Below are 20,131 nucleotides of genomic sequence, written 5' to 3' on the forward strand. Positions count from 1 at the left end.
GATCAGCATGGCGTTATGGTCTTTGGTTCAGGGGGGGGGGCCTGGATGCCTGGGTGCTCTCCCAGCTCTGGGAGGGGAGTGCGGTCTAGTGGTATGAATAGAAAGGCAAGCAACCGGGGCTGTTGTGCTGTATCACGGCTCTGGGAGCAGAGCAGGGTCCGGTGGGTTAGAACTGGGTGCCGGGCTGCCTGGGTTACATTCCTGGCTCTGGAAAGTGGGCTCTAATGGTTCGAGGAGGGGGCTGGGATGCAGGACTCCTGGGCTCCATCCCAGCTGCAGGACGGGAGTGGAGGCAGGTGGGTAACAAAACACTGAATCAGATTCAAGGCTCTGGAAAGGAGATAATGTGGGGGTGGGGAGGGGTTGTCTAGTGAAACAAGCAGGGCAGGCTGGGGGCCCGGATGCCTGGGCTCTCTTTCCACTCTGGGAAGGGAGCGGGGGCTGGCGGGCTACAGAGAGGGGGTGAGGCTGGATGCCTGGCTTCCTTCCCAACTGACACCACTTTATTGCCCCCCCCGCCCCCCAACTCGTGCCTTTGTTATTCTGTAACACAGCTCCAACCATCTTTTCCTGCCTCTTGCCAGGAAGGGTCAATCCCTCGTTAATTAATACATGAGAAACCCAGTGGGCAGGGCAAAGGGCTATTTGCAATCGAGTCCGTCGTGTGGATTGTCAGCACCCCGCAGGCTCAGTCAGTAATCCAATGCGGGGCCTGTGTTTTGCTTCAAACCAACGGGGAATGGTTCTGACTCTGTCCCTCCAAAGATAACACACCCAGGGGCCATATAAACAGCTTTATTCACTGGAGCATTTCCTTTGTACAATAAATAGATGCTGTTACCCAACTACCAGGTGCCAAAGCCAGGTAGGGCTTAGGAATTATTTGTCCCCCCCTACACACAAAGCATCTTCTCAGCCCATTAACTCTCTCTGGAAAGAGGAAAGATCCACTGTCTTCCCTTACGATGGATTTAAAGTGGTTCAGAAAGGGCTGATCCTGCCTCAGCAGGGGTTCGACTAGAGGTGACCTCCCCAGAGCCCTTCTAACCTGTCTCTTCCATGGTTCTAGGACTTAACATTGAGTGTAGATAAAGGGCCAAGAGGTAACCCATCTGTGGAAGTCATTTGGCATTGGACTGGATTTAGGGGAGCAGATCTGGCAGCCCGGATGCCTGGGTTCTCTCCCCAGCTCTGGAAAGGGGTTGGGGCTGGTGGGTTGGAGCACTGGAGACCGGGACTTGGGATGCCTAGGTTTTCTCCCCACTTCGGGAGGAAGCAGGGTCCAGTGGGTTAAAGCAGGACACCTGGGCTCTATCTCCAGCTCTGGGAGGGGAATTGGGGGCTGGTGGGTTGGAGCAATGGGGAGCCTGGAGCCAGGACACCTGGGTGCCATTCCCCAAGCTGGGAGGGGAATGGGGTCTGGTGTTGCGAACCAGGGATGCAGGGCGATAGGTCTGCGGTTCTGTAGAGGTGTGGAGTGGAGTGGCTAGAGCAGTGGTGGGCTGGGAGCCAGGAGCCCTGGATTTTATCCCCAGTTCAGACTGGGGCCTGGGGTTTAGTAAGTGGGGCAGTATGGTCTGGGCCTGGACTCCTGGGTTCTCCCTCCAGCTATCAGAGAAGAGTGGTGGCCAGTGAGTTAGAGCAGAGGGGCTGGGAGCCAGGCCTCCTGGGGTCTAGCCTCAGCTCTGGCTGAAGAAGGATGTTTGGTGCCTATAGCAATATGGCCAGGGAGCCAGGACGTCGGGGTTCAACCCCTGGCTCTGGGAGGAACTTGGGATCTTGTGGTTTGAGCATTGAGGCGCTGGGAGCCAGGATGCCTGGGTTTTATCCCTACTCTTAAAGTCAGCCAACCAAGACACTGTATGATGGGGGATGGCTCAGAGGTGGCACGGTCGTGTCTGCAGAGAACTTCCTGTGTTCACGGTGAGCCCAGGGCAAATCTTCCATTGGCGGGTCCTGGGTTTTTTGTCTGTGGCGTATTAAAATAGCACGTAGGATCCTAAGTCACTTGGCACTTCGTGGAAAATCCTTTACCCTATGGTGGCTACAGCTGCTTCTCGCCAGCTTCTGAGGCTGGGTCTGGCTTGGCAGGGGCCAGGAGGGTTTTCATCTGCTGTTCTTCCTCTCTCAGTTGCTTTGCCCTTGAAGAAGAAGGGAACGGAGAAAGAGACAGAGGCCAGGAGTTGGTGGGTTACATCTCCCCACCTTGTGTGGATAGAGATTAGAGTCGAAGGAACCAGGTGAGGAGCTGGTGTGAGCCCAGCCGCCACCTCCCTGTCCACCCATCTGCCTGGAGAGCACTTGGAGTAGTAGCTCTTCCTTCCTCGAGAGAGATGACAGGACGTAGAAATGATCTGTCTACCCCCATAACCCCCATCTTGCCTCCTACCCTCCTCTCTGCTCTACCCACCACTTCATCTGTCTTTCTGTTTGTCCGTCCATCCCTACACACATCCCTCCATCCCCACAACATCCACCCATCTGTCTCTCCTTCCACTCCTCCTTCCATCCTCATATGTGCCCACGTAGCCCTCCACATTATCACTCATTCATCCCGCTATTTATCTCTACGCTTGCCCATCCATCCACCCACCCACTCTCAAATATGACTATCCATCCACCCTTCCCCGATACCCATCCCTCCATGGCTTCATCTACCCCATATGCACCCATCTCATTCTCCCCCCACCTGTCTCTGGGGAGAAGCGCATCCTGTCTGGACATGCCATGGGCCCTACCCACCTGGTTTCCACTTCCTCGACCGTCTCGGGCAGCGGCACGTTGCGGGTCTCCGGCAGGAAAGTGGCAGCGATGCCAGAGATGATGGGGGCTGCTCCATAGATGATGAGAGGCAAGGAGGGGAAGTACTCGCTCAGCATCTTCACCATGGGTGCTGTGATGCTCCCGATACGTGCCATGGTGTTACTAAGGCCCATCCCCGTCTGCCTGTGGGCCACACAATCATAGAGAAGTAGGACGGGAAGGGACTAGTCGGGAGGTGTTAACAGAAGCCACAGTGATGAGATGGACCCGGGACACTCCCAAACCTTGGAGCAGACTAATGGGGGTTTAGGCTCTGAGGTGGCAACCCAGGGTCCTTCCTCTGTCACTGATCAACCCTATGGCCTTGGTCACCTCCCTTCTCCTCTGGCTACTCTTGTTTCCTTGGTGCCCTCAGTCCACACTGTGAGAAGAGGGGCTGTGTTTCGTCATGTGTCTAGGGATCTGGATCTCAGCTGGGGTCCAGCCCCTGGTTTGATCTTGGTTGGGATCTGGGCAGTGCCCGATGCAATGGGAGCCCCAGTCTCAGTGCTGCACCTAACACAATGCATCAACCAGGGCCACTTAGGGTGCCTGAAATCTTGGGATCTTCCCAGTATTGACCTCATAGATCCACTTCGTAGACTACTTGACTCTGGTTCTTTGCAGGTCCTAGCCCAGGGGCGGGCAATTATTTTGGGCAGAGGTCGCTGACTGAGTTTTGGCAAGCCATTGAGGGCCACATGGCAGGCAGCCACGGGCAGATAAATATTCATTTTCTCAAGTTTTTAGGGACCCTGCGGGCTGGATAGAATGGCTTGGCGAGCCGCATTCGGCCCGTGGGCCACATTTCGCCCACCCCTGTCCTAGCCTCACCTGAAGCATCTCTCCCCCTCACCTACCTGATCACTGTGGGGTACAATTCTCCTGTGAAGATATAGACACAGTTGAAGGAGGCGGCAAGACAGCCCTTGCCAAAGACGGCCATGATGGTGCGTAGAGTCTGGAGATCTGGGCAGCAGGATGCAGGGGAAGATGGTTTGGGAACCGTTAAACAGCAAGAAACAATGTATTTCCTTTATTTATTAGATATATATGCCACCCTTCCCAAAAGGGTGACTTACGGAAGAGAGCGAAACAACTTGTGAAACCATTACTGTATTTATTCATATATGACACACACTCAAATAAGACCTGCAATATTTCTGGGGTGGCAGAAGGAAAAAAAAAGAGATTTCTCCCTTCAACCAAACCATTGAGAATCACTTTTCTTGTTTAAGACACCTCCCTCCTGCTCCACCCCTCCAGATTTCAATCGCTAATTTTCAGGACAAAGTATGAGAATGGTATGTGAGTAAATAAGGTCACTTCTAATACAAGCTAATAGAGTATGAAGATAAACTATAGAGCAAAAAACCACCCTGAAGACTATCTCAAGCTAACTAGGTTTTGTTATTCAGAGATGTTGGAACATTTTGGGTCTGAAAAGTGCAGATTTGGTGCCATTTTTGCCAATTCACATTAGGGTTGTTTCATAGATTCATAGATGTTAGGGTCAGAAGGGACCTCAATAGATCATCGAGTCCGACCCCCTGCATAGGCAGGAAAGAGTGCTGGGTCTAGATGAGCCAGCACTTGTTTTAGGGGTTTTTTTTGCCAAATTCTGAACATTTATTTAGAGGGTGGAAAAAACCCTTAAATGTGCTGGAAAACCCTTTTAGTTTTGCATTCATAGGGCTGTTTCATTGAGAAATGAATTGTGTGCGTTTGAAAAATGGAACCTTTAAAATTGCCCCAAATTGGGCAAAATAAATGTTTCGTTTGACAGAGAAAAAAGTGCTCCTTTTTTTTCCTTTGAGGGAAAGGGAAGTTCTTTGAAAAACATTGTTTTGGGTTAGACTTGATGGGTTTTGCCCCCTTTTTTCCATCAACAGTATTTGAGACTCAAGAATGGACAAGGGTGATGGACTCGTCAGGTGTGGACGGTCCATATCCCCAGCAGAAATAAATCCGTAGGTGGCCAGAAGAGAAGTCTATGGTATAGTTAGTTTATAAGGTGCAAATCTCTCCTGTCTTCCAACACAAAAGTTGCCAGCTGGTGTAAACTAATATATTTCCACTGGCGTCCTCCCATTCCCCCCTTCCGTCCATCAATCCCCATATTCATCCCTCCCTCCATCCATTGATCCCCATATCCATCCATCCATCCATCCATCCATCCATCCATCCATCCATCCCCATACTCGTCCATCCACTCAACACTGCAGGATGGGATTACTATTCCTACCTAGGGCAGCTCCAGGCTTCACACCAATGCATCAATGGGGGTGGGTGGACACACACCAGCCACTACCAAGGCCCCGCTGGCAGCGGGTGGTATAGTACCCTGTGATGCCCTGGTGCCCTAGAGCACAGTTATCCCTGTCGGGACCCACCTCCGACGCTCCAAGCCGCTTGCCTCCTTACCTTGTGGCACGAAGATGTTGGCCAGGATGGAGAGCCCGGCGAGGATGAGGGCAGCAGCCTGGGTGAACCGGCGCCCAATAAAAGTGATGGTGAGGACAGAAACAAGCTTGGCTGGGATGTCCACAGCTCCGAAGATGAGCTGGATCACATAGATGTCAACGTTGAAGTTCTGGAGATCCATGGCCAGGCCGTAGTAGGCAAAGCTGGTGGAGAACCTGGTGTGGAAGGTGCACAGGCGTACAGGTAGGTATAGACTCATTTTGTGTCATCCATGGTGAAATTAAGGATGGAAAATTGAGGGGGACTGAGCACCCTTGCTCTGCTCACTTCCTGGGCTGCCCCCCTCCGGGAGCAGACTTGGGATCTGGGAGGTAGAAGCAGGGACCCAGGGCACCTGGGGTCTATCCCAGGTCTGGGGGAGAAAGGCAGATAGCGGGTTATAGTAGGATGTGGTGAGAGCCGGGACACCTGGGTTCAAGCCCCAGCTCTGGGAGGGGAGTGGGAATTACTGGGTGGAAGAAGGGGAGGGCTAGGAGCCAGGGCTACTGGGTCCTGTTCTGTGATCTGAGGTAGGCGTGGGGTCCAGCGACTACTAGCTCAGGGGATATTTCTCCTAGGGGAAAAGCGGTGCTGTCTAGAAAGCTCCAGCATCACTAACAGGCCCCGGGGTGAGGCGCGACATCAAATTACAGCCCTTGTCACTTCATGAGCAATAGGATTTTCCTCCAGGCTAGGAAAGAAGTGGACACGCAGCATACAGCGCATAGCAGTATAACTCAGATCTGGGGTAGAATTAGCCTAGGAAAAATCCAGCCTAAAACTTTACCAGTGTGAGTTATACCGGTCCAGGAATCACGTGTCTGGGGTTATGCTAGGATAGCACAAGATGACGGGCTACCACCCGTTCCCTTGCCTCTTTGTAGCAGCATACTGGAATAGATACCTGCTGTGTGCGGCTATCCTGGGATAACCGTCTGCAGACATCCATCTGTCTGCTCCAGCTCCAGGGGAAAGTCACATCCGTGTCCAAAAGGAAGCTAAAGCAGTGCAAATGTGCTTTCTGTCCTTTAGTGCCCGTCTCATGGGACCGCTTGAGCCAACTCACCACACAAAGCAGAGACAGAGAGAGATCCGGCGAACCACAGGTGTCCGCGCCAAGTCAGCGATGGTGTGGGTGTTTTTTACGGAGGACATTTCTTTCTGCATATTGGATTTCAAGATCTGAGGAGAGAAGGGAATTCTGTGGTCGTTCACAGTAGCCAAGGTCCGGAGATGCAGCAGGGAGATGGAAAAGGGGTTATATGACTGGACCAAGAGTAACTGAGGGGTAGGCAAAAGGGTGGGTGGGTGAAAAGCATATATATGGGAATCCCATGGTGAGAGCAAGAAGTCACCAGCCCAAAAGAGACTACATCTTTCCAGAAGTAACTAATTCATAACCAGATCCTCACAATCCCCTACGCTTATGTCATGCACCCATCCAGCAGCCCAGCATCTCTGAGATCTAGGCCCTTTACCTCTACGTTCAGTTTATCTCCTTCTTCCTTCTTGCCGTTTATCCTGGCCACTCGTTTGAGCTCCTTCACGGCCCGGTTGGGCTTGCCAGTTATGACCAGCCAGCGGGCAGACTCCGTGAACCACCTAGGAGAGCGTAAATCGACACGTCCATGGAGCACATGTGCACCAGCCTTGCTGGTTCCTGGCATGATGATTTGTATTTGGGGTGGTGACCAAAATCAATGCTGGGATTGGAAAGTGCAAAGAATCATGGTAACATCCTGGGGGAATCTATGAAAAGTCCTGTTCTTCACCTACCTCATCGTCCATCCATCCATCCATCCATCCAGGTACCTACATATCCATCCATCCGTCCAGCCAGGTACCTACATATCCGTCCAGCCAGGTACCTACATATCCATCCATCCATCCATCCATCCAGGTACCTACATATCCATCCATCCATCCGTCCGTCCAGCCAGGTACCTACATATCCATCCATCCATCCGTCCATCCAGCCAGGTACCTACATATCCATCCATCCATCCATCCATCCGTCCATCCAGCCAGGTACCTACATATCCATCCATCCATCCATCCATCCATCCAGGTACCTACATATCCATCCATCCATCCATCCATCCATCCAGGTACCTACATATCCATCCATCCATCCATCCATCCATCCATCTGTCCAGCCAGGTACCTACATATCCATCCATCCATCCGTCCAGCCAGGTACCTACATATCCATCCATCCATCCATCCGTCCAGCCAGGTACCTACATATCCATCCAGCCAGGTACCTACATATCCATCCATCCATCCATCCATCCAGCCAGCCAGGTACCTACATATCCATCCATCCATCCATCCATCAATCCGTCCAGCCAGGTACCTACATATTCATCCATCCATCCGTCCATTCATCCTTATTTCCTATTGTGAATGGATCCAAGCAGAGCGAAGGCACTGCTCTAGAAGCTGGGATGTGAGGACGTGGAAAGATGTGATGTTGTTTGTTCTCTGTCATCTTGGCCCTCATTCCTCAACCCATTTAGAAAGACAGGATGGGGGGAGGGAGTGGGGGATGATTTATTTGCATTTATTCACGTGTGCAATTTATGTGCCACCTTTCCCAAAAGAGGTTTGGGATGGCTCGTAGTAAGATAATGGAGCAACTTTATAAAAGAAAGCAAGAGGAAAATGAGCAGCAGGGGAAGAGAAACCTTCAAAGGGGGGAACCAGAGCAGGGACATCCAATGGAAATCCACTAACCATCTCAGCTGAGCTTGGTTTGCTAAATGCCTTCCCCTATATGATCTTAAAGTGTGTAGGACCTGAGAGAGAGAGCTCCACAGATGAGGAGTGACTGCTGTGGACAACTTCCCACCCATTTTTGCCAAGACTTGACGTACCGATGGTAACTACTTTCTGCTGACCTTATGGGTGGAGATCGGGCATAAGAGTGAAAGTCCCTCTAGGTCTGTTTAGAGCCTTAGAGATGATGGACACCAACATCCCGTGTAGCATCCACAAAGCTACTGGGAGCCAGTGCAGACACTGAAAGGCTCAAGTTGTGGGCCCCTGGTGACCTACACCTATCAGAAGGCGAGCTATCGCCTTCTGCACCAGCTGCAGCTTCCAGATGCCTTTCAAGGCCTACCCTGTGCAGAGGGCATTGAAGAAGTGTAGCCTTGGGGTTACAAAGGCACAGGCAACAGTCAGAAGGGATGGGGATGGTGCCCACTTACCAGGAGTAGAGGAAGAAGATAAAATAGGGCAAGGACACCGTGAGTTGAAGCCAGCGCCAATCTGGCAGGGCATAAGCCATGCCAGCAAGGAAGAACTGCCCGAGGGTGTAGCAGTAACCGTTCAAGGTGCCCACAATGGCTCGCATGTGGGTGGGTGTCCATTCCAGGCCTGGGGAGAGACATGCGACCATGGAGACAACATCTGGAGAAGGAGGACTGCTGGTTTCTGGTGAGCTTGGTGTTAGCGGTGGGATCCCATACATTCCCCCACAGCATACAGATATGAGTTTATCGGTAGAGTGGAAATCCCATGAGCTACAAATATCCAGCAGCTCTCCCCTTCTTAGAGAGGCTAATAAAAGGGTCCTTCGGGGAACAAGATGGCTGCTCTCCCTCTGTCTTCTAGTTGATGCATGAAAGTCTGGATCATCTTGGAGTTTGCTCCACTCCGGGTGGCTTCCAAGGGAAACCTCTGTGCTTTACAAGTTGCCCTGTTTGGGGTATTCTCTGCCCATCTTTCTGCATATGAGGGTTGGGGGGTTTTTGCTGGAGATCTCAGGGCTGGATTCTGTTCCACTTGTTAGGCTTCTAACTGGTTCTTAGGGGTCTAATTACGGTCCTATTCCCCTGTGCCCAAGTGCCTGAGCAGGAGGTAGCCACCATCTTTATTAGGGGCAACCCACCCTTTTTCATGCCAATACCCTGTGGGGGAAATGGCACCCGTCTTGCTGGCTTCATCCCTAATAATGGTAGATGGTGGCCGTTTTGAGTAAGGGGAAACAGTGTGGATGACCCCATGGACTCGTAGAGAAGTGGGGCTAGAAGGGACCTCCAGAGGTCACAGCTAGCCCACCCCCCTGCCTGAGACAGGATTATCCCTATCCAAGCCATCCCCTACAAATCCATCATCTAGCTCAGGGGTGGGCACAATGCGGTCTGCGGGCCGGATGCAGCCCGCCAGGCCATTCTGTCCGGTCTGCAGGGCCCCTAAGAAATTTAGAAAATTAATATTAATCTGCCCCTGGCTGCCTGCCATGCGGCCCTCGATGGCTTGCCAAAACGCAGTAAGCGGCCCTCTGCCCGAAATAATTGCCTGCCCCTGATCTAGCTCCTGGTAAAACTACCACCAAGCCTAACACAACACAGCTCATAACACCTGAACCTGCCAGAAGTAAAGCAAAGGAACGATGTTGGCCCATGTCCCGCTGTTGTAAACAGTTGTTAACATACACTCAAGAGATCATGGGCAGAGGCTGTGCCCCCACTACAGAAGAAGGCAACCCTCCCCCAGCCCCCCAGTCCCGACCAATCTGACCATGGGTAACATTCTTTTCTGACCCCAAATTCAATGCCAGACCCCAAATGTGGCATTGGCAAGACCCTCTAGCCAGGAGCCTCCAGCAGGAGCATTGGCCCAGCTCAGTCGCCATCCCCAGCCTTGGCTATAGCCAACACCAACGCTCCTGTTACAAAAGGAGAGCGTCTTTGAAGTATCACAAGAGTCATCATGATAAAGGATTGGCTCAGTTGTGCTAAATTAGCGGATGTCATGATAAAATGCTGAACGTTGCCTTAACCTAGGAGAGTTGGGAGCCATAGAAAAGGACCCGCTTCCCTTCCCTTCCCTTCCTCTCCCAGTAACCAACTCCTCTTGTCTCAGGGAGGAGAGAAGCTGGCAGTCAGTCATACTCACACAGCGACACACAGTTCAACACGATGCCCGAGAAGGCCATGCCGGTCAGAAAACGGAAGACGCAGTAGGCGGAGAAGCTGGGGGAGAAGGCGGACGCGGCGCCCATGGAGGCCATCTGCAGGTAACACCAAATCAGCAGCGACCGGCGGCCAAACCTGGGTGGAAATGAACTGATGTGAGGAAAGCCATCTTGGCTTTCTCCATCCCCAGGTGGGCAGGAATAGCCAGGATTGGCCGTTTTGAATCAGAAAACATGGTGGATGATGCCCACTTTGAGTCACGGAGAAAATGCCCGTGTGATAGCATTTTGCCCTGTTTCCATGTAGACGCATCCCAGTGCAAGCTGGTGGCAAGGTCCCTATGGGAGTAGGAGATTTAGGAACCTCACAGATGCCCTGGGCATTCTCTCTCTGCCTCCCAATATCCATCAGCGTCTACATTTCCACCCCTAAATTATTTTGGGGGCTGCACATGAAGACGAATGAGGAGTAGAGCCCAGGAACCACCTGGGAATCATAACCACATCAGCCTCACCTGTCCGAGAGTCCCCCAAAAACAATGCCTCCGACAAGGACCCCTGCCATGTAGATTGACTGAGCCATCTGCTTTAGCTTCCAGAAGTCACATACGAGGTCCCACTGCAGGGCGGAGAGAATCCACGAAGAAGGTCAGATGTATAGAAAGCTGTGCGGGTGGATGAATAGGTGGGGGGGGCGCTGTATATTTTTGGGACAGGATAGGTACCCATCTAGATGGGTTCAAGGGATGGATGGAGGGATAAGTAAACTCATAGTTGGAGAAAGGCTGCATTGTTTCTGGGACATGCATTTGGGACAGGCGGATAGAGTAGTGAGTGTACAGATGGACGTGTGGAGGGATGGAGGGTGTATAACCTAATAGGTAGATGTGTCAGTGTGAATAGAGATGGATAGGTAGGTATGGTAGAAGGTGCATGCGGGGATGGACAGATAGAGGGAATGGGTGCAGGAAGAGAGAGACAGAGACACAAATGGACAGAGGGAGAGAGACAAGCCAAGGTGCTGACGGATAGACCGACAGATTGGTAAGGGGGAGCGCATGGGGATGGAGGAATAAGCAGAAAGATGGACACCATGGGAGTTGAAATATGGATGGATCAATGCACATGCGTGAAGATGGAGAGAGAAAACTTCGCTCCTTCATAGTAAGGGAGTTCCCGAATTGCTGGAATCATCCATGCAATGGCCGTGCTTCCAACAAGCCTGGGTCCAATCCCTCCACTCCGTTTCTCACAGCGTGGCATCGTGCTTCTGCATGACACCGTTTCCTGGCCTCACGTACCTCCATCACAATGGTTTTGGCGAAAACGCTCCTGTCATAGGTCCAGCCATCCATACAGGGCTCGGTTTCTATCTTGGTCATGTTGGCAGCCGTCAGGCTGGCGTTCAGGAGCTGCCATTGGGTGGTCACGAAGCGGCGGCACTGCTCTGGCTTCTGGTTCGCATCCATTGGGACGGAGACCTGTAAGAGGTCTCGGGCACTGAGGTTTTGGGGGAGGTTGACAAAATGGCTGTCATTGGCACTGATGTGAACTTGGCAGTGGTGATCCGCGGTGCCGGCAGTAAAATTCTGGAGAAGGTTATGGCTGGGCATGAAGAATACAGGGATGCCCAGCAAAACCATGTAGAAGACTTGGAAGCGGCCCATGCCTCCGACGTGATCCAAGAGATCAGAAAAACCCATGATGGTGGGATAGGGATGGGATCAGAGAACCAACCTGATCCCCAAGAAAACCAACAGCTTGTAGACCATCAATATTGAGTTATCGGAAATAAGAGCGGTGGAGGTTGTTCATTTCTATCCCACGTTGGATCTCCGACTGCAAAGATCGGACGACAGAGATCTCGGCAAAGAGTCACCAATGGCTTCTAGAGTGTCCCGAGAAGAGTTGCTGAGTTGACGCTAAGGTCTACATATATCATCAAACATGTTATAGCCTGGTGGAAGCTGGTTTGGCTTCTCCTGGCTTGCAAAAATCCCTCCTATGCACGTGTTTTATCCCAGCAAGAGCCCCGGACGCCTTTTCTGCTAACTCTCAATGCATCCAAAGACAGTTTTCAACAGGTTTGATTCCAATGTCGGACCCTTTCGGTCGTCTTTATTCCCCAGCGGGTTATATAAGCTGCTTTCTTTGTTAAAGTTTGACCGCGGCTGGGTTGGCTGAAGTAAAAAATAAATGCAAGTTTAAGGGAAAATGTGCCAGAAACAGCACAAAAATGGTTCTAGTCCAGAGGTGAGAAGCATGTGGACCGTGGCTGAGAAATGTCACCGAGGCGGGTGAACATATGAACATTTGCGCCACAGGGCTTGAAAATATTAACTTGAATCGTAGACAGCTCAGTGCCGCCCTGAGCTCTCGTGAACTCGGCTCTAGTTCTGCGATGGCAGGAACCCAAGAGTCCAGGTGAAAGGTGTACCAGGGCCGGGCCCTGCTCCTTTGGGGGTGGGGGAGTCTGAACAGCCCCACACCCTGGGAGCACTTCCCCACGCCCACCCCAGACCCGGACGGACTCGCCAAAAGCTGAGGACCCAGGTCCTGGGACCCCCCCAGGGAGGGAGCTGACACAGGTGTGGTGAATGAGGAAGAGCCGGCCACATGGTCCTTAGCCCAAGCCAGCAGCACAAGTAAAAGTGGTCAGCTCTGTTGGCATCACCAAACACGTCTGCCCAGAAGCCACCCATAACAGCTTACAAATTGGTTCCCTCGCTGGGAAAGTTCCCCTTGTTTTCACTGTGGGTTGTTAAGGGCAGGTTTGCTAAGAAAGCTGGGGACAGGGGGAAAAATTGGGACAGATACAGCAGGTCAGAGGCCATAAAGCTGGGACAGCACTTAACTATGCTCCAGCAGCAACAGCTAATGCAGGGTGTGCGGTCCTTCGCAAAGGTGTTCACAACTTGCCCAGGGAAGACCGTCTTAAATGAGCACGGGACACGAACGCTGCCAGGGCAGGCGGTCCAAGAAGGCTGGAGAAGAATCCCACAAAAATGACAGGAGGTTCGGGCAGCGGCGGAGCAGACGGTGGCCGATGGGGTCATTAGGGAATTGCGAAGTGAATGGCACAGTCCTATCATCGTGGGCCCCAAAAAGGACCAGACCGTGCGCCGCTGCATTGATTTCCGGAAAGTTAATCATGTGGTCCACTTTGATGCCTTCCCTATGCCCTGCGTGGAAGACCTACCAGAGAAAATGGGGGCAGCAGTGTTACATATCCACCCTTGATCTATCCAAAGGGAACTGGCAAATACCAGTGAAGAGCGCTCCTGGGAAAAACTGCATTTGCCACCCTTGGGGGTTGTACGAATCCATGCGTGTGCCCGCTGGGCTGCGTGGGGCTGCTGCAGTGTTTCGGAGGCCCACGGACAAGGTGTTAGCCCTGCATCAGGACTGCAGCGGCTTACATCCGTGATGTGGTGGTTGAGTCACGGTCGTGGGAGGAACGTCGAAAGCACCTTAACGCTGCGCTCCAGGAGCTGCAGTCTGCGGGGCTAGCGGCAAATCCAGGGAAATGCGCCCCAAGTGAAAAAGAGACCCAGTACTTGGGATCCTGCATAGGAGGAGGGCGAATCCAGCCACTAACAGGCAAGGTTCAAGCCCTGCAGGAGTACCCGAGGCCACAGACAAAAACCCGATGCAGTCCTTTTTAGGACTCGCCACCTCCTGTGGGTGCCGGACGCCCGGGTTCTCAGACATCCCCGCGCCGTTGTCGGAGCTAACGCAGGATGTGGCCCCAAGCAGGATCAGCTGGACCCCTGAGACGGAGCATGCATTTCTAAGAGTTACAAAAGCCCTCTGCACCCAGGCGGTGGGGTACGCGCCAGACTTCACCAGACCATTGATATTATATACGATCCCTCTACGGGGCATCGGAGGCAGCGCTGTCGCAGCCAGAGGAGACGGGGGAATATCTGGTGGCCTCCGTTAGCCAGGACCGACAGCCCCGGGAGTGGGCACGCGCTGCAGCTGAGAGAGCATGCCTGGCAGTGAAACGAGGGGTAGGAAGTTTCTGTTACTATCTGGCTGGGCGCAAATCTACAACAGTGACCAATCACGCACCATCCCAATGGTTAAATAAAGTTGGAAACCCCAAAGTTAATGCAGTGGAGGCTGAGCTTGCAAATTTTTAATTTTTCTATAGCACATCAGCCAGGGAGAGTGCACTGCAACACCGACTTTTTCTCGAGGAAGAGCGAGGAGGCGAACTCATCGACTTCGAGGAAAGGAGGATTGGACCCTGAATTGGGAGGTGTGTAACAGGGCTGGGCCTGTTATACTGTGGGTGTGGGGGAGCCTGAACAGCCCCAAGCCCTGGGAGCGCTTCCCCATGCCCACCCCAGACCTGAGCCTCCCAGCAAGGGAGCTGACACAGGTGTGGTGAATGAGGAAGAGCCAGCCACGTGGACTACCAGGGGAGAGAATAAAAGATGCTGAAAGCAGCCTCCAGGGGCTGCAGCAGCAGGGAGCAGGCTGCCTGGACCTGGGATTGATTACCAGGGTTAAGCAGCCACCAAGAGGGGCTCGGAGCAGGGCTGCTCCTCTGTTCACTTGCTTGTTCGTTTGCACGAGCCCCCAGGCTCTTCAAAGCCTCTGAAAGATAAGATGCACCCAGAAGTTGAAGCCTGGGAAGAGCTGCAGGAGGACAGCCAAGGGCTAAGTGACAGTTTACTTGTTTAACTTTGCTCATTTTGCATTTCTAACAAGCCCTGGGTGGCCTTGGGGTGTTATCTACGGGCTCTGCTGCAGCAGAGGCAAAGGGCCCTGAGCAGTGGGTCCTTCGCCAAAGCCAGCAGCAAAAGGAAAAGTGGTCAGGTCTGCTGGCGTGACCAAATGCCTGGCTGCGATCTGCCCAGAAGCCCCGCATAGCAGAAGGGCCGCACTGGGTCAAGCCTGTGGTCCGTGTATCCAAAATTTCCAGCTCTGACAAGTGGTGGATGCCCGAGCTGAGAGCTGTCAGGTATCCAGGTTGTAGCTGTATTGGTCTAGAGGCAAAAGTAATGAGAACTCATGGTAGAGACAAACTCCTTTATCATTTAAAGTAATTTTATATAATCTTATATCTTTTTTATGATATAAAAGAGACCACCTCTACCACGAGTTATGATTCCTCTGAGCTGAGAACTGACACGTGAAGTCTTGTCTTGATCCAGTGCATTCATCTCAACGCCTTTCTCCTTGGCCAGGCTGCTCCATCTGGGGTGTATTATGGTGAAGCTCACCAAATGCTGCCAGAAGCAGCCGTGATTGCTCTGGTTGGCTGGAAGGGAGGTGTGTTTTGCACCCTGTCCTGTGTGCCTTGCAATAGGAGTGCTGGTAATATGGGGTCATCACTGAAGGCTAAGCTTGGGGTAGGGAAGATGAATAAGATAGTATGCTCAACATTCATGTGGGATGATATAATATTTTTAGTCTACCAGCGATGGAGGTGGGTGGGTGGCTGTGGAGGACAAGAGGACATTTATATGTGTATGGAAAGAAAAAGGGGAATGCACGGGGATGGGTGAATAAAAGACTCCTTACAGGGATGGTTGTGCGGCTGGATAGGCAATGAGCTTTGTCAATGCAGATGGGTGGGTGGACGGACAGAGAAGCACATGGTGATGGAGAGAGAAATGGGTGGTGGGTGGTTTATGGAGGTGACAGGATGAATAGACAGATATAGAGTTGAGTAGCAAGAGGGATAGAGGTGGATGGATGGATGGATGGATGGATGGATGGATGGATGGATGGATGGATGGATGGATGGATGGATGGATGGATGGATGGAGAGTGTATGAAGATGGAAAGAGAAAATGTAGACCCATTCTTGCCTAGAGGAGAAAGAAACCTTGCTTTGAGACACCATAAAAGAGAGAGATGCTTCCGACATGCCTATTTTCAACTCCCCCCTCCGTTTCCCACTGCCATGGGCCAACATGACCCTATTCCCCACTCTGCGCTGACAATTGGTTTTACGTACCTCCATGATGATGGTGCTGGGGAAAACACTCTTGTCGTAGACCCACCCATCAATGCAGGGCTCTGTTTCTACCACGGTTGTGTTGGACATGCTGGCGTTGGGTTGTAAGAGCCACCACTGTGGGGTAACAAAGCGGCGACACTTCTCCAGTCTCTGGTTCTCATCCACGGGGATGGAAATCCTCAACAGGTCCTGGCTGCTGAGGTTTTGGGCCATGTTAACAAGAGAAACGTTGCTGGTATTGCTGTGAATTTGGCAGTGATGGTCAGTAGACCCCCCAGTGAAGTTCTGCAGTACAGCGTGACAAGCCAGCATCAACACCGGGACATTCAAGAAGATGACGTAGAGCACTTGGAAACGTCCCATGCCTCCCACCTGGTTCAAAAGCTCTGGGAAACTCATGATGCCAAGCCTGGGAGCTTTGGTGTTTTCTGAGATGGATGAGAGCTGGGAAACAATTGGCCAGAGCGAGTCTGTGTCAACGACTCATCAGTACCAATTCCAGGTCGATAGCCGTTGTGCCGAGATCAAACGCTGGGTTATGGAAGCCAGGCCCAGAACTCTGCCATCCAACCAACGTAATTCCAGTGACCGGACTTGGAAGAAGGCAATTAGCTCATCAGTCGGGCAATTTGTGGAAGAAATCAGCTGTTGGGGAATCCTTGAGGCCCCGGTTTCCTAAGAAGGGCTTTTCTGGCACTTGGCTGCTGGTTCCTCGAATCACCGCTTGGAATCAGCTCTACCCTGGGATTGCAAAAGACACCGGCACCTTCCACCTGAAGTGAAACCACCGTTCGAATTTTGCCAAGAGCTCGTGTTGCCTCACAGGGTTGTTTTTTTGCTGAAACCCATTTCCACGCTCATCCCCAAGAAATGCTGGCTTCTGTGGAGCCACTGGTGTGATGGATGCCCTGAAGCTGAAGAGTGGTTAAAGTTTTATCCCGTCTTGGATGGCTTAAGTTGAGGAAGAGAATTGTTGAAGAGAGAGATCTTGGAGACAGAGTCCAAAGCTCCTCCTAGGGCTGAGGTTCAAGGTTTCTTCTGCATTTCTGATGAGACTTGAATGTTTTCCGGTGCATCACAAGGCTAAAAATTAACTGGATCAGGAGAGAGACCCAGATTGGGGGGGGAGCTATGTTTAGCCTGGCAGTTGGGGATTGGGACTGGTCTGGGTTTAGCCTGTTAGGACCCCAATCCAACAGCTCCTGGTGAGAGGGTCGTGCTCCTTCATCAGGGTCAGCCCAGCACCACTTTGGGGATCAGAGAGGAATCAGACCCCCTGCTCCGATCAATATAGATTGGTGTCATTTCACCTTTCTCTGCAGTGGGGGCATGGCCCCCTGCCTGGGATCTGAGGCAGATTTGAACCACTTCCTTCCTGTCCTTGCAGAAAGAGGACATTGTTGGGACTGTCAGTCCCATTACTTGGCCTGGAGCAAGTCCAAGGACGTTTGAGGTGTCTTGTTCATTGGGCCTGATGGTTGTAGAAGAGGGTTGTTGCGTATATTGGGCAAAACCTTGTCAAGGATGCTGATTCTGCCTGGATGGTTGGATGGATGGATGGTTGGACAGGCAGATAGATTAGCTATGACCCCTTTGTGATCATGGATGGATGCGTGGTTGGTTGGTTGGTTAGTTGGATGGATGGACTAGCTGTGACCTCCAAGGGCCTTGCCCTCTATGATATTTTATAGGTCTCCTTAGCCTCATGGTGCAGCAGCTGAGATTGGGGTGGCTTGCCATACCAGGTGTAGAACAGCCACACAAGGAAAGACCTTCCTAGAATGAGGATCTGATACCTGCAATGAACAAGATGGTGAAATGGCTGTTAGGGACGTTGGGAGAGGAAATTTATCCATGTTAGCATGAAGTCGGTCAGAAGGCAGGGTAGATACGCATCTTTATAGACTAACTAAATAAGATGTATAGAGTACAAGCTTTTGTGAATTTGGGTTCACTTCATCAAGTGCTGATAAACATTAGGGCATAATGGAAAGAGCTCTTCTGGATCATCAAACCCAGTCCACAGAATGCACAGGCTGCCTGGATAGTGATAGATATCCAGTGAGAGAGAGACATCCGCGTAGAGATATACAGGATGGATGGATGGATGGATGGATGGATGGATGGGCAGGCGGGCAAGCAGTTGGGTGTGCAAGGGGGGAATTACTGCTTTAGATAAAGTATTGTGTATATGGATGGATGAGCAGAGGAGGGACATGTGTGGGTGGAGGGCTAGAAATAGATATCAAGAAAGAAGGATGGATGGATGGAGGTAGCTATTAGAATAGAGAAATAAAGGCCCGCGTACATGGATGGATTGAGACTGGGAGATGTGCGTGTAAAGAGATGGGAGTAAATATCAGGAAAGAGAGAGATGTGTAGCTGAATGGATTCAAGGGTACTTATCAAGCAAGAGAGAAGATGGGTGAATGGATAGATGTATTGGGGAAGTTATTTGGATAGTTAGATAAAGGGTTGAGTATATGGATGGGTGAAAAGAAGAGGAGATACATGGATGGAAGGATGAGACTAGATACCAAGAAAGTTAGAAGGATGGATGGATGGATGGATGGATGGATGGATGGATGGATGGATGGATGGATGGATGGATGGATGGATGGGATTGGAGTATCTGGAATCCAAGTAGGCTGCTTCTATCTTGGGCAGAAAAATCATCTTCCTCACTGTCGCAGAGAGTCTGGGGCTCTCTGTTCCTTTAAGGTAGAAACAGCCCAGCTGGGGAGCACTGCAGGGCAGGCTGGGCTCAGCAGCTGCAGGTCCCCATGACCACAGGGCAATTGGACCAGGTAGCAGGCACCTGCAGGCAGCCCCGACAGTCTGCTGACTAAAAGGGCAGGGCCCAGGGAGGCTATATACCTGAGGCTTGGGCTAGTGAGATAGTCTCTCCCTGGCAGCCACATGTTGAAGAGCTCCTGGTAGCAGGGCTCCTGAAGGGACTGTCTTGTCTGTGGAGCCCCAGTGAAGCTTGGGGAGCTTGCAGGGACAGCCCGGGGCTGCGAGGTCTGCCAGCACTAGCAGTGAGGGAAGACTTGCCTTCTTAAAGGGGCAGAGGACTTCTTTCCCTCTTGTTGTTTCTGTTATAGCTTGGGGGCTTATGTTTCTGTTGTAGTTACGCTGGTGGTTTGGGTTGGGACTGTAGGGACGGTATATGGTACGGAGGTCCCATTAGTGCCCAAGGGACGCACAATCACCTTGAGCCCTGCCAAGGGCTGACTCAAGGCTGGAATGACTGTTGAGCCCAAAGTGGGCAGAGTGAGGCCACAGAGCTAGACAGGGGCCAGGAGCCCGGTGCTCGAGGGAGGGACAACCAGACAGGGGCCAGGAGCCTGGTGCTTGAGGGGGGCACAACCAGACAGGGACCAGGGGCTCGGTGCTCAAGAGAAGCGCAACCAGACAGGGGCCAGGAGCCCGGTGCTCGAGGGAGGCACAACCAGACAGGGGCCAGGAGCCTGGTGCTCGAGGGAGGCACAACCAGACAGGGGCCAGGAGCCCGGTGCTCCAGGGGGGCACAACCAGACAGGGGCCAGGAGCCCGGTGCTCCAGGGGGGCACAACCAGACAGGGGCCAGGAGCCCGGTGCTCGAGGGAGGCACAACCAGACAGGGGCCAGGAGCCCGGTGCTCGAGGGAGGCACAACCAGACAGGGGCCAGGAGCCCGGTGCTTGAGGGGGGCACAACCAGACAGGGGCCAGGAGCCCGGTGCTTGAGGGGGGCACAACCAGACAGGGACCAGGGGCTCAGTGCTCAAGAGAAGCGCAACCAGACAGGGGCCAGGAGCCCGGTGCTCGAGGGAGGCACAACCAGACAGGGGCCAGGAGCCCGGTGCTCCAGGGGGGCACAACCAGACAGGGGCCAGGAGCCCGGTGCTCCAGGGGGGCACAACCAGACAGGGGCCGGGAGCCCGGTGCTTGAGGGGGGCACAACCAGACAGGGACCAGGGGCTCG

General features: G+C 52.5%; 1 protein-coding gene across 2 annotated transcripts; it reads right to left on the reverse strand.

Moving 5' to 3' along the window:
* Nucleotides 1–779: 779 nt before the first annotated feature.
* LOC102573570 (solute carrier family 22 member 6-A) lies at nucleotides 780–17,179 on the reverse strand. 2 transcript variants are annotated; one of them, XM_019496985.2, is made up of 10 exons: nucleotides 16,164–17,179; nucleotides 10,705–10,808; nucleotides 10,171–10,325; nucleotides 8,478–8,646; nucleotides 6,744–6,867; nucleotides 6,332–6,447; nucleotides 5,227–5,441; nucleotides 3,663–3,771; nucleotides 2,743–2,946; nucleotides 780–2,141 (listed from the first exon to the last, which is right to left on the reverse strand). In XM_019496985.2, the coding sequence occupies exons 1-10, from the start codon at nucleotides 16,563–16,565 to the stop codon at nucleotides 2,045–2,047; spliced, it is 1,695 nt and encodes a 564-aa protein (XP_019352530.1). In that variant the 5' UTR covers nucleotides 16,566–17,179; the 3' UTR covers nucleotides 780–2,044. The 2 variants fall into 2 exon arrangements, with proteins under 2 accessions (XP_019352530.1, XP_019352531.1); XM_019496986.2 differs by lacking the exon at nucleotides 16,164–17,179 and adding an exon at nucleotides 11,491–12,503.
* Nucleotides 17,180–20,131: the final 2,952 nt, after the last annotated feature.

This window comes from Alligator mississippiensis, chromosome 15 (genome assembly GCF_030867095.1).
Source record: "Alligator mississippiensis isolate rAllMis1 chromosome 15, rAllMis1, whole genome shotgun sequence".
Taxonomy (NCBI): Eukaryota; Metazoa; Chordata; order Crocodylia; family Alligatoridae; genus Alligator; species Alligator mississippiensis.